This window comes from Crocodylus siamensis, chromosome 7 (assembly GCF_052110815.1).
Source record: "Crocodylus siamensis isolate JL-2025a chromosome 7, ASM5211081v1, whole genome shotgun sequence".
Taxonomy (NCBI): domain Eukaryota; kingdom Metazoa; phylum Chordata; order Crocodylia; family Crocodylidae; genus Crocodylus; species Crocodylus siamensis.
This window is the reverse complement of record NC_143401.1, coordinates 24,901,824-24,915,750: the sequence shown is the minus strand read 5'-3', so window position 1 is coordinate 24,915,750 and position 13,927 is coordinate 24,901,824. Positions and strand designations below refer to the sequence as shown.

General features: G+C 44.0%; 1 protein-coding gene across 8 annotated transcripts in view; it reads left to right on the top strand.

Moving 5' to 3' along the window:
* USP54 (ubiquitin specific peptidase 54) overlaps positions 1 to 13,927 on the top strand; it is a 208,976-nt gene that overhangs the window by 118,696 nt on the left and 76,353 nt on the right. For 7 of the 8 annotated variants that reach the window (XM_090057217.1, XM_090057222.1, XM_090057215.1 and 4 more), the window contains 3 exons: positions 1,219 to 1,464; positions 1,864 to 2,758; positions 7,030 to 7,122. In XM_090057217.1, coding sequence (XP_089913343.1) covers positions 2,612 to 2,758; positions 7,030 to 7,122 — 240 coding nt within the window. In that variant the 5' untranslated portion in view covers positions 1,219 to 1,464; positions 1,864 to 2,611. The remainder of the gene's footprint in view (positions 1 to 1,218; positions 1,465 to 1,863; positions 2,759 to 7,029; positions 7,123 to 13,927) is intronic. The other variant, XM_090057221.1, reaches the window with a different exon arrangement.

The following is a 13,927-nucleotide window of genomic DNA, read 5'->3' as shown; positions in this document are numbered from 1 at the left end:
ACTCTGCAAACCATTAACAGTATAGAAGGTTGGAACGTGAGGAGGAGGAGAAAGGGTGCCTTGCTTTACTTACTTTTCTGAGGATTACAGCACAGTTTAGTCATTCCAGGTAATATTTTGTTTCCTCTATTGTTGCTCAGGTTTGGCTAATAGATTTCTCACAAGCAGGGTTGATCTACAAAGATCCATAAACTGAGCTGTGAGTTACCCCGCCATGTGGTTTTGGGTCATGTTTCATTAAGATCTTGAGCAAAAAGATGAGGATTAGTGTCTGAAGTTGCTCTGAAATAACTCCTGTGTATCATTCAGCATTCAGGAATGCTGCACAACTGGCATAATGTTACTCTATGTATGTAAATTCTCCAGAAGAGTATAGTTTATTGGTTACAGCAAGGCACTGAGAACTGGGACTAGTCCTGTATAAAAGACAGATTTTATTTGTGCACCTGGCAGTGGTGTTGAGTTTTAATTAATTTTGCAGAGTACTTCTGATGGCACCAAATAAGTTTAATAAATACAAGCAAAAATCTCTGTTAGAAGGGAATTGGTCTTGCTCCAAGTAAGCTTTTTTCTGTAGATAGTTGCAAAATACTAGCAACATTTTGACAGGAAAAAAGGGATTTATAATTAATGGAGAGATACATTCTTAGTCATCTAAGGAGGATCATTAGCTAGAATTACTCCTTCTTGTCCACCATCAGTTTCTTTTTTCTTTTCCTTTTTTGTTTTTGTTTTTTTAGACTCATGAATTGATTTTTTTTTTCCCCCTGTCGCTCATTAATATGATTTTTGTTGCTGATTTCTTATTATGGTAATAATTCTTTCTTCAGACATAAGCTAAAGCATTTTGACTTGCATTTGCCAGTTCTGCATGGTTTCAATTTCTAAGTTATGTACAAGTAATGGGAAACTACTAACCCCCAGGACTGGCAGTAGAAAAACTTAACAGTGATTTTCACACTGTGTATAATGATAATCTATGACATGAATACAGGTAAAATGATTTTGTAAGAATTTATGACAAAACACTTGTAGAAATAAGTTCTTAGCATATGTGCTTCTGCAGAACTGAAGCAGGTGTTCTTCCCACCTGGGTCAGGATGAAATGTTTAGACAAAATGGCAGTTTTTCACACTTTAAAAAATCACTTTAGCCCTAAAATGTGGAAACGTCACTTTCGAAATTTCCAAATAACAGCTCTTTTGTTCTTATTTGTAGGCCTTCAGTATCTTTTGGAGGATGGCTTCTACCCCATCTGGATTGAATAACTCATGCTGTAGATGACAGTCGTCTTCTGTAGATAAAGAAGTGGGATGGATGCATTGTTCTGACGAGGGGTCCTGGACTGTAATTCCACAAGGAAGAAATGTAGCTTCATCTTCATGCCCTCTCACCCATATTTAATGCTGCTGGAGAAGCCCAAATCCAAGGTGGAGAAGTGTCACTTCTAGTGTATCAACAAATGTATGCAATACCATAAATATACAAATGTACTTATTACTTTTTAATTTACTTCAAGATCTGTTAGTAATTGCTTAATTTGATACTACAAGGTTATGTGTAAGAAGTGACATACTATATCCTATTCATATGTACGTGGCTTATAAATGAACTACCTTCTTCAGCTTTCTAGCATATTTCAGTTTAGCTTCCTTCAGACATGAATCCACATTTCTGGGGTTTTTTTTTCTTTGTTGCTTCATTTTTTAGGGTGTGGGAAAAGGTTTGTATTTTTTTTTTGCTTTGTCTCAAAAGGCTCTGTATATAGTGGGAGGTGAGGCAACACTGGTCTTGGCAGAACACCACAAAACCAAGAGAGTAATTAAATGACGCAAGCCTTTGATTATTTTTCTCTCTCTAAAGCTTTCTGGCACGGCTGGGCATTCCAGTTGAAAAAGAAGGAACAGGAGAAGAAACTTCTAAAGATCTGCACAGAGTTAGAAGAACTGTAACTGAAAAGTTTTTACTTCAGAGAGAAGTGCTTTTATTTTAAGAAGTTCTGAGATCTCTACTTTTTCTAATTTGGAAGAGCTGACTTTGTCATTACTCAAGATAGAAACAATTGAAAGGGAGCTGAAACATTGTATTTTGATGTTGGTATATCTACTCTTTTACTAGTTGGATTTTGCTCATTATTCTGCAGGAGGATTACAAAAAGGATTATGAGAAGTCTTTTTTTTTTTTTTTTTTTTGCTTGCTTGCTTACTTGTCCTTGAAGCCTATTGGACTTCAGCAATTATGCTGTCTTGAGGAGTGTTCTACTAAGTCACTGCCTGTTCAGAAAAGAATGTAACAGTGTAATGACTGAGCTTGAAAGACTGTGGATTCTTTCCCTTTACAACCCTTGATTTCAGCCTGTGAAAGAGGTGTTTTCCTACAGAATTGCAGATGAATGTTAACACCCTTGGCTGGATTTAAAACAAAGCAAAAACAAATAGTATATGCCTAGTTTATGAGCCTCTTGTGTCCCAATTGAAGAAGAAATTTTGTTTAAACTGTGATTGGCTGTAACCTGTAGTTCTTTGGATTGGGTAAAGAAAAGAAAGGACCCAGTTCAGTGAGAGACTCAGTCAAATACAAAGCTTTTATATTTTCATCTAAATTTTGAAAGATGTCTTGGAAAAGGAATTATTTTTCTGTAGGAAGGGGCAATGTTCAGGGGATGTTTACTCCACGCAATACAACCTCCATAGCACCCAGTAAGGGTCTCAGCAATGAACCAGGACAGAACAGCTGCTTTCTGAATAGTGCGTTACAGGTAAGGATGCTGAATACAGTTTGTGTCTGTCATTTCTTTTCCCTGTTTCACATCACTACTATTGCTAAATTATTCTTCTCAGACCTCTCTATGCAACAGGCACAACCAAGTTAGGGGATTCTTGCATCACAGTTGCTTCCTGACCCAAATATAATACAGTTCCATTTTGTGGTGCACATTAACTATATTCCGTAACAGGGCAGAAGCCCTGGACTCTCTAAGATGGAAGCATGTTAAAGGAGTACCATTTGAGTTTTTTTTAATTAAAATTACTATAATTGAAGTATTAGAGGAGAAACCTATTTTTTCTTTTTCTTATTTTCAGTTTTACTTGGTGCATTTGATGAATAATCTGTTTTCCACCTCCCTGATATAACTGATCTATTTTCCTTCTTGTTTGCTACAAGAGAAGAAAAATATTTTCTTAAAAATAGAAAAAAATGTTTTTTTTTAAACTGATGGCAGAATTTCTAATAGGTTTTGTTACCTGAAACAAATTTAACTACTTAAAAGAAACAGGCTTTTTGTAATGGTAACAATATTCACTCTTAAATCCCCTGTGTGTGGTTTGTACAATCAACTTTGACTGTTGAATTATTTTAGAGGCTTATAGCTTAATGAGAAAATCCTGACTTCTTATAGGTGGGAGTTGAGTGAAATAAGTTCATAGTTCATATGAAACTGTCATTCTATGCTCATCTGAGACCAAGAAATGAGGTCAGTTACTGTACCTTCAAGTCTGTAAGGAGGAAGTATTTCCTCCAGATGAAAGCTACATCAAGACGTAAGCTGTTAGCAGACCGGTGTGGGTGATACAAACTTCGAGTTTGGCCTCTATGCAGTATGAATACCAGTCTTTAGAGGTTCAACTCTTTTGGTTGAGAGGGGTTCTCTTTGTGTTCGGGCTGTAACTGATTCATGGTCCACCATGAAATTTTAGTGTGGTTTTAACTTGAATATAATTGTAATTTAATATGACTACTTTTTATGTGGATCAAGAATGGATGATTTTACTGGCCTGAGGTTTAAGAATTGATATGCTAAATTCTAGTCTCAGACCAAGTAGTGTACTTTTAGAATAGTTGTTAGTGGTTAAGGGACTAGACTGGAACTCAGGAGACATGGATATGGTTCCTGGTGCTGCCATAGAATCTCTGTTTAATCTTGGGCAAGTTGCTTGATTTCTCTATGCCTAGGTTTTTTTGTACCCCACCCCTACCCCATGTGGAAAAAGGAGCTATTTATTGTCTTCCTTCCACCCTTTCCCTGTCTTGTCTATTTAGATTATACTGTCTTTCAGCAGACAGCATGGTAGGATGGCACCTTAGAGGCTAATTGGTTCAGAGAAGCATAAACTTTTTAGGTGACAGCTGACTTCACTAGATGCTATGAGGTTTGTTTTCTTTTTAAATTGTTGTCTATGAATGCTTATGCCTTTCTGAACCAGTTAGTCTCTAAAATGCCATCTTGCCCTTCCTTCTGCCTGACTTCAGATTAATATGGCTGACTACCTCTCTCTCTTGCACCAAAATTCCTCTCTCTAGGTTTTTTTGGTTAGCACTATGGGAACAACATTTAAGTTGGCATTTCCAGATTGTCATGTAGATGGGAGAATAATAATAGTTTGCAGGGTTAATATCCCATCAAATACCATGGCTGAACACAATTGAAATCTAGCAGTGGAAAAATGAGATTTCCAGTACTATATACCATTATTTTTAGTTTCTTTTAGGTCACAAAATGCATAGAACTTTAAATTCATGTACATTATTTTGAAATTATTTTTTGTCACAACAGCGTAGCAGCTACCTAGTATCAACTACCTAGTACAGGGGTCAGCGACCCCCGGCACATGTGCCAAGCGTGGCATGCAAGGCCATTTTGCTCAGCACACCACCGCCAGCCTGGCTCTGAGCAGCTCCTGCCGGCCATGGAGCCTAAGCTGCTCCCAACAGGCAGCTGGGAGGCTGCAAGCCCTGCTGCAAGCAAACTGGTGTCTGTGGGTGGCTGGCCGCAGCCAGGAGACTGCAAAAAGTTGCTCCAGGCTCCGGTATGTCGGCACTATGGTACCTTCTAAGATAGGCATTGTGGTTTTTTGGGCACTTCAGCCAAAAACCGTTGCCTACCCTAGTATCATAGCTCCATGCTCTGGACAGCGGCACTGGTCACCTCCCTCAGTCATGCTACTACTGCATGCTATCTAAAGAACATTTTGGTGCTGAATATAGTTCTGAAAGCTTAAGGTCCCAGGGCTCAGCATTTGACATTAATCATTAACTCTAGTTCAAGAGAGAATGGATGTTTAAAATTACCAATGGCATTGAAGTGGAATTTAAGAACCAAGGTATTGATTGCAATGAACTGATTTCATTCTGTTCATCATCCAAAACAGTTACATTAAAGTTTTGGGATATTTTTGTTGAAAAGTTACATTGATAAAGTATAAATTAAATCTGAGAGACTGTCTGCTGCTCCTTTTGATGCAAGCAATTTCTCTTTACATTTGGAAGGCACTACAAGACTTTATTGTCAAATTGAAAACTTTTAGAGTACTATTTTCTAAATACATTATTTTCTCCTCTTCAGTCAGTTTGTTGCAGCTTTTCAATAATTTAGCAGTTCATCAGGAGCTCCAAAGATTTACACAGCCTTTCAGGAAGGGGTACATCTCAAATGCAAATGATAATTTAAATTGTGAAGTTTGAGATGCTGTACAGATCATAACTAACATCTCTGCTCTTAAATTCATTACTTACTAATTGGGCTGGAAATGCTTTTTAGGCACTGGTAAAAAAGAAAAAAGGATCAGCAAACTTTTCCAGCCAGTTGTCCTGGGCAAGTGATCCAAAGGAAAATGTACAATCCCCATGTTTAGGCTGGGGAAGCATTTAGTCAGTCAAACGCCAGTGTGAAAATTCCTGTTCTCACTGGAATGTGTCACAGCAAATTGGTCAGACTTTTTTTTTTGGATAAACCAGCCTCATGGTGCTGCCTACTGAAAAACATGCTGGATGCTTAGGGCTGGGCCCAATTAGTGTCAACTGAAATTAAGCTACCTAATAACAACAAAGTTTACTTATAATACTAGTCACATGGTGTCATTTAATCATAGTATTGTAAAACACTTTACAAAGATTGGTATCATCCTGTTTTTACAGTTGAGAACACTCAGACATGGAGGTTAAGTTACTTGCCCAAGAGCACACAGTTTGTCAGAGTTGGGGAGAAAACCTGTTGTACTAGCTAGGAGCCAACTCTCTCTAGAGTTGTTGCTCATACAAGTTCAACCCAGGTATGAACCCTTAAAACAGGATAATCAATACTATGTTTCCTGGTTCTAAGAAAAAATATACATCGCGACATTGCTGGTAGCAGTTGTGCATAAACACACTAATTTTTATCGTGGAATCACCTGTCATGCTGACACGATTAGTTGTTTGACCTGCAAGAGCCAGTTAGTCATTTCAGTCCTCTTCATACCTAAATAGTATCTTAGTTCTTCCAAAGAAAGTGCAGGAGTAAGGGATGAGGTACTGGAAAAATGGCAAGTAATTTATAGGTCTGCAAGTAAGGCAGTAGAATTAGATTTATAATCTCAGGGTACCTAGCCCTGAGATATTGCCTGGTTCTGTTGTTGGCCTGTACAATTTTCAGGGGAGACTCACTAGATGAAGAAGTCCTTGTTCCTTGAAGGAACCTGTATTGTATCATTTTGGGGGCTGTACATTTTTCCATCAGTTAGGTTTCCTTAATCTTATTCCAGAATGCAAGGTCAGGTGTGCTGCAGACTGTGAATACTTCCTGAAATAAATTGGCAGAAGAGTTTGGAAGCAATAAAATGTTGCACTACCACTTTCTCTCCCTAGAACTCTCAGCTCAACGCACTGGTCTGGGCTTGCCCATCACACACGGCAGAATGATTCCACAGCAAAAGGATTGAAGACTTCCCTGTGACTTTTATGTAAAATTCATCATACAATCTGAACTGTCACCAAGAAAATTACAAACTTATATATGGGGAAATACATGAACAGGGATGTCCTGTTGGACACCAGGGCTTGTAAACTAATATGTATGAATGATTGTAGTTGGGCAATAAAGCTGAAAATTCCACCTTCCATAAGAAAAAATGTATGCTTTGTGTACAAGCAGTTTCAATGACATGTATGATTTCTGGAAATATTTGCATCATTTAACTTTAGTCAAAGGTCTTATGCAAGATTTCCATCTGGAGATTGATAAAAAATAACCTCTGCTTCTCTTTTTTATAGGTTCTCTGGCACCTAGATATTTTCCGTCGCAGTTTTCGACAGATCACAACACACAAATGCATGGGAGATTCTTGCATCTTTTGTGCTCTTAAGGTAAAAAGCTGGAATAAAATCAAGGACAATTAAGTTTGGAGAGATTTGGAATTCTTCTCCAGTTTGTGTACATGGTGTTATGTTTAGTTTAACGTTGGCAGAAGACTTTTTGAAAAAAAAGTGAATCTGCTTAAATGCTGGCCACTAGAGGTGCATTGATGCATTGGTCCGATATCAGATTGGTACTGATATAAAGAAAACTGGCTGTATTGGATATTGGCCCAATGGGGCTTATAATTTGGCCAATAAATGCCCGTGCTGCACACAGCCTCACCACAGCACTCAGGGAGTGAGGAGCAGACCCCAGCAGCATGGAGAGTTGCTTCTAGATGGTAAGTCTGGTGTGGTGGAAGGGGAGGAGAGAGAAAGGGGTATTGGGGGGGGCAGATCAGTACCCCCTGTGCTGAGGGAGGGGGCAAGGGCAGGTGCAGGGAGGAGGACAGAGCTGTGGCTGGGGAGGGGGCAGGGGGGAGCTGCTGCTGCTGCTGCTGCTGCTGCTTGCACCACAGGAAGGCATGGGGCATGTGGCCCCTGGATCTGCGCAGGGTGGGGTGGGGCGGCACCTGGGAGGATGCTGTATCCACCCCAAATTTTGGCACCACTGTGCTCCCAATGCTGCTGCTGCCAGCCTCCTGGTGCAGCCCTGGCTTTTCCCAGTGTGTGGGTGGAGGCGGGGCATTGAGGCGGGGCTGCACCTGGTGGCTGGTGGCAGCGGCTCTGGGAGTGGAGGTGAAATTTGGGATGGATGCAGCATCCTCCCAGCACCACAGGCATCCTCTCTGAGCCCAGACCTCACTGAGAAGAGCCCCGCACAACCCCAGCTGTAGCCTGCCCTGCCTTGCCCCACAAAGATCTGGGGTGGGCCACACACTCCCCTATGCCCTCCCAGAATGTACATCCCTTCCCCACGAGCTGAAGCTCTGCCCACCCCCTTCCACCCCACTTGGGCAGTGCCTGCCCCTGACCCTTCCCTCACAGTGGGGGACATTGATTTGCCACCCCCCATGCCTTTTCCCTCCCCGCTCCCCTTCTACCATTCCAGACTTACCAGCTGGAGGTAGCTGTATCGGAAATCAGATTGTTATGCCTCCTTAAATGTCAGCTAACGGTATCAGCCCCAAAAATCTGTCGGTGCATCCCTACTGGCCACTGTACCAGAAGATTTACTGTATACTTGGTTTTAATTTATCTGTTTTGAGGATGTTTACTTTTCTGTCTTGAATTTTACCTTTCAAGGTATAATTACTCCATCAATACCCTGTCCTGGAGTTCTACAACTAGATTTTAACTTCTCAAGCTGAACTCCTATTTTTTTTTTCTAATTTTGATTTCTTGCTTTATAAATATTACTACAAGCATAGTCATTGTCCGCCTCAATATTTACCTTTCCATATGAACTCTTTTAAAAAAAAAAACAATTTCCAAGGAGGAAACTGGAGAGAAGTGAAGATGCAACATCAATGAATGTCATACTGTTTGTCAGTTACAATTGTAGCTGAATGTGGAAACATGAGTAGCCAAAAGGTTATCTGTAGTTGTAGGTAAAAAAGTCTTTTGCCTTTACCAACTTTTTCTATGAGTAGAGAGGTATTTAGCCATTTTGGCCCTAACTGATGGTGGGTAGAAGTTGGTCACATCAGGCCCAAAGCCACGAGGCACATTAGTTGCTCCACCAATAGCCCTGCACAATAGCTATGAAGCCCTCATATCATCAGTGGATGGGGCATCTGTGTCCTCTGCACTGCAAACAGGACAGGAACAGCTGCCCCCACCAACGAAACGATAAAGGGTGATTGTCATAGGAGACTCCATCCTGCAGGGCACAGAAGGAGTCATTTGTTATCTAGACCTCTTACTTAAGAAGTCTGCTGCCTTCCAGGAGCCAGGGTTCAAGATGTTACAGAAAGGATCCCTAAGCTAGTCCGCCCTATGGACCACTACCTCATGCGCCTTGTCCATGTGGGCACCAACGACACAGTGAAAAACAGCCCTGGGAGAATCATAGATGGTCACAAGACCATAGTGGTGAAGCTTAAGGAACTAGGGGGAATGCCTGTTCACCAGAGTGCCCCAAGGGATGACAAGGTCAAACGGTCACAAACTCCTCCAAGACCATTTCAGGCTGGACATGAAGAAGAACTTCTTTACTGTCTGAGCCCCCAAGGCCTGTAACAAACTGCCACCAGAGTTGATGCAAGTGCCTATTCTGGACTCCTTTAAGAGACATTTATCTTGCTGGGATCCTTTGACTCCAGCTGACTTCCTACCCCTGGGGCAGGGGTCTGGACTTGATGATCTTTCAAGGTCCCTTCCAGCCCTAATGTCTATGAAATCTACGAAACTAGGAGCACAAGTGGTCTTCTCAATTCTCCCAGTCAGGGGCTGAGCCTGATGAAGGGAGGAGTGCACTGAAGAGGTCAACCAAAGGCTTCAGAGATGGTGTCACTATGTAGGCTTCAGAGTCCTCGACCTTGGTATGCAGTTCAATGGCAGTGGTCCACATGCAAGAGGCAGTATTCACCTTGCAGGCAGAGGAAGGAGGCTCTTTTCTACAAAAATCACCAACTTGCTGAGGAGGGCTTTATTTTTCATAGATTTTTTTCATAGACATTAGGGCTGGAAGGGACCTCGGGAGATCATCGAGTCCAGCCCCCTGCCCAAAGGGCAGGAAGTCAGCTGGGGTCATAGGATCCCAGCAAGATAAGCATCCAATTTACTCTTGAAGGTGTTCAGTGTAGGTGCTTGAACCACCTCCGCTGACAGACTGTTCCAGACCTTGGGGGCTCGGACAGTAAAGAAATTCTTCCTTATGTCCAGCCTGAAACGGTCTTGCAGGAGTTTGTGACCGTTCGACCTCGTCGTCCCTTGGGGCACTCTGGTGAACAAATGTTCCCCCAGATCCTGGTGGTCACCCCTGATAAACTTATAGGTGGCCATCAGATCACCCCTGAGCCTGCGCTTTTCCAGGCTAAAGAGTCCCATGGCTCTCAGCCTGTCATCGTAAGATCTGTTTTCCTGACCCCTGATCATACGCGTGGCTCTCCTCTGGACTCTCTCAAGTTTCTCCACATCCTTTTTGAATTGTGGAGCCCAAAACTGGACGCAGTACTCCAGCTGCGGCCTCACCAAGGCCGAGTACAAGGGGAGAATGACGTCCCGGGATTTGCTCGAGAAGCATCTATGGATGCAAGCCAGTGTTTTGGTTGCTTTACTAGCCGCAGCATCGCATTGCAGGCTCATGTTCATCTTGTGGTCAATGATGACCCCCAAGTCTTTTTCTTCTGTAGTGCTAACCAATGTAGCACTGCCGAGCCTATAAGGGTGCTGCAGGTTTTTCCTCCCAGGGTGGAGAACCTTGCATTTTTCGGTGTTAAACACCATGAGGTTCTCGTCTGCCCATTTGCTGAGCTTGTCCAGGTCAGCCTGGATCACCCGCCTATCTTCTGGCGTGGATGCTTTGCCCCAAAGTTTGGTGTCATCGGCGAACTTGGCCAGTCCACTCCTGACTCCAATGTCCACATCATTAATGAAGATGTTGAACAGTATGGGTCCCAGGACAGAGCCTTGAGGGACCCAACTGGTCACAGGGCACCACGATGAGTGACTGCCATCGATTACAACCCTCTGGGTCCGACCACGGAGCCAGTTTCCCAGCCAGCGGATCGTGGTGGAGCCAAGGCCACAGCTGGCCAGTTTGGCCAAGAGGTGATCATGGGATACCAGATCAAAGGCTTTTTTGAAGTCAAGATATATGACATCAATCTCTTCTCCCTTGTCCAGGTGATAGGTCACCTGGTCATAGAAGGAAATGAGATTGGTCAAACAAGACCTACCCGCAACAAACCCGTGCTGGCTGTCCCTTAGGATGTTAGCCTGGGCCAGTCCCTCAAGGATGGCCTCCTTAATAAACTTTTCTAAGATCTTCCTCAGGATAGAAGTCAGGCTAATGGGCCTGTAGTTAGCCGGATCCACTCTCCTCCCTTTCTTGAAGATCGGCACCACTAGGCATGTCTCGGGGAGGGGGGGAGGTTCCACTGTTGTACATGAATCCTCTTCCCATGATGACCCAGGTGAGGGCATCAATGTAGTAAGACACCCAGGTGAGCACCAATGCCCTAAGATACTCGCATAGTAGCAGAAAACCTGAAGTGATGGGAGGTGAACTCAGGTGACTTCATGGGAATGCTGGAAGTGTGGTCAACAAACAGGAGGAACTGGATCTTCTTTTGGTAGATGAGGAATTTGACCTCATTGGGCTGACAGAGACCTGGAGTGACGATACATAGAATTGGGCAGTGGATAGCAAGGGCTATAGGCTCTACAAGAGGGATTGAGTTGGGAAGAAGCGATGCCCTCTGTGTGAAAGAGCAGTACTCCTCCCTTCAGGGAAGGGTCCCTTGAGAGCCTCTGGGTTAAGATATAAGAGGGATCAGGAGAGGGGAAGACCTGATGGTGCGAGTCTACTACAGGTCTCCCTCCCAAAAAGCAGAGAATGATCAGGAATTCTCCAGGGAACTGACTGAGGCAGTCAGAACTAGAGACCTGATTGTGTGACTTCAACTACCCCGACATCTGTTGGGAGGACCATTCAGCCAGCTTCAGCAAGTCAGCCAATTTCTTGGCAGCTGTCAATGACCTGTTTCTGTCGCATGTTGTCAAAGGACCAACTAGGGGTAAAGCCACTCTGAACTTAGTCCTTACCAAAGGGGAGGACATGGTAGGGGACCTGAGGATTGGGTGTACTCTGGGTGACAGTGATCACAATCTGATTAGGTTCACTGTCTACCGGAAGGCTAGGATTCCAGATAGTAGAACAGAAGTCCTAGATTTTGGAAGGGGAGACTTTGACAAACTCAGGAGGCTAGTTAGAAAGGCCCTCTGTGACCAGCAGCTGGACAATTTGGGAGTTCAGAAGCGATGTTGCCTCCTCAAGGGAGCAATTCTCACTGCTCAAAAAGAGGCCATTCTGACACGATACACAATCAAGAAGTGGAAAGGAGCCAAGAGACCAACTTGGCTCAACAGGGATATTAGAGATCTTCTGAAAAAGAAAAACGATGCATATAATTAATGGAAAACAGGTTCAGCAACCAGAGAAGGGTCCACTTATATAATGAGGGTCTGCAGGTATGGCGTCCCCCAGTGGCTGATCCCACTGGGCGGGGCAGTCTTTTGGCGGCTGATCTCACTCTCACCATAAAAGCGGCCGTGCCACTTCCAGAACTCTTGTGGCCACTTCTGGAAGCAGCATGGCCACTTTTGCTGGCAGCCCTGCTCCCCAGCCAGTGCTTGCAGGGGAGACACTGGTGCTCCCACCTGCCCCCCTACCCACTGGCTAAACAGGGAGTGCAGCCTGACAGGGCATGCACCGGCACTCTCGGGGTGCATGTGCATCCCCATGCACCCTCTATGCGTTGCCCCTGCCCTGTCCCCCAGTTGTGGAAGTGGCTGGCAGGTGCTGACTCTGGAGTTTGCAGGCCAGGGTCTACTATAGCTCTGGGCAGGCTTATGCTCCCAGTCTAACTGCTGCTCTGGTGCCAGCCCCAGCTGCAGGGACCGTGTGTGTGTGTGTGTGTGTGCACGCACGTGTGTGCATGTTAGTGCGTGCAGCCCTCACAAGCTCACCATAACTCATTAAGTGGCCTTCCAGCCCAAGTAATTGGCCACCCCTGCTACAAAGTGTTCAGGAAGGACAGGCAGGGGAAAAGAGAAGAAGGAGATCCTAATCAGGTGCCATGATTTTTTTGACCTGTTACTTACAAACAGGGAAGAATTGGTGGAGAATATAGAAGTGGATGGCAACTTGGGCAACAGTGACCATGAGATGATAAGAGTTCAGGATCCTGAGGAAAAGAAGGAAAGAGAGCAGCAGAATAAGGACCTTGGACTTCAGAAAAGCAGACTTGGACTCCCACAGGGAACTGATCGGACTCCCAGGAGATCCTTCCCATCTGAGGGGGAAAGGAGTCCAGGAGATCTGGTTGTACTTTAAAGAAACTTTACTGAGGGTGTAGGAATGAACCATCCCACTGTGCAGGGAGAATAGTAAGTGTGGCAGAAGACCAGATTCACTTAGCAGGGAACCCTTCAATGAGTTAAAACACAAAAAGGAAACCTAAAAGGTACAGCCCCCCTGCCCGCAGCCCTCCTGGGGTGCATGTAACAGTAAGAGCCACGCTCCCTGACCCTGCATCCATTAACAGTTCCCTGCGCTTTGCTCCTTGCTGCAGCCCTGGGGGTGGCTAATGCCACCTGCCTGCAGCCACTGGGCTGTGCCACGCCCCTCCCCTCACCCCGTCCCTAGCCCCAGCCTCCCTCCCTCCATAACTCACTGCTGTGGGAACGTATCTGTATTTGTTATCTTATAAACTAGGTTCCCTTATGCAAATTTGATTTATGCACAGTTTTCTGGGAACGCATGTACCATATAAAGTGAGGGAGACCTGTAAATGAGTATTGCTTGGACATACAGGGATGAAATTAGGAAGGCCAAAATGCATTTGGAATTGTAGCTAGCAAGGGATGTGAGGAATAACGAGAAGGGTTTCTTACTACAAGCATGTCAGCAGCAAGAGGAATTGAGTCCATTACCAAATGGGGAAGGCAACCTAGTTGCAGCAAGGGAAATTTAGGTTAAATATTGGGGAAAAAAATTCTCATGAGGAGGGTAATAAAGCACTGCAACAAGCTACCCAGAGAGATTGTGGAATGTCAATCTTTGGAGGTTAAGACCTGGCTAGACAGAACCTTGGCTGGGATGATGTATGTGGGAATGGTATTGCTTTGAGCAGGGGGTTAGACTAAA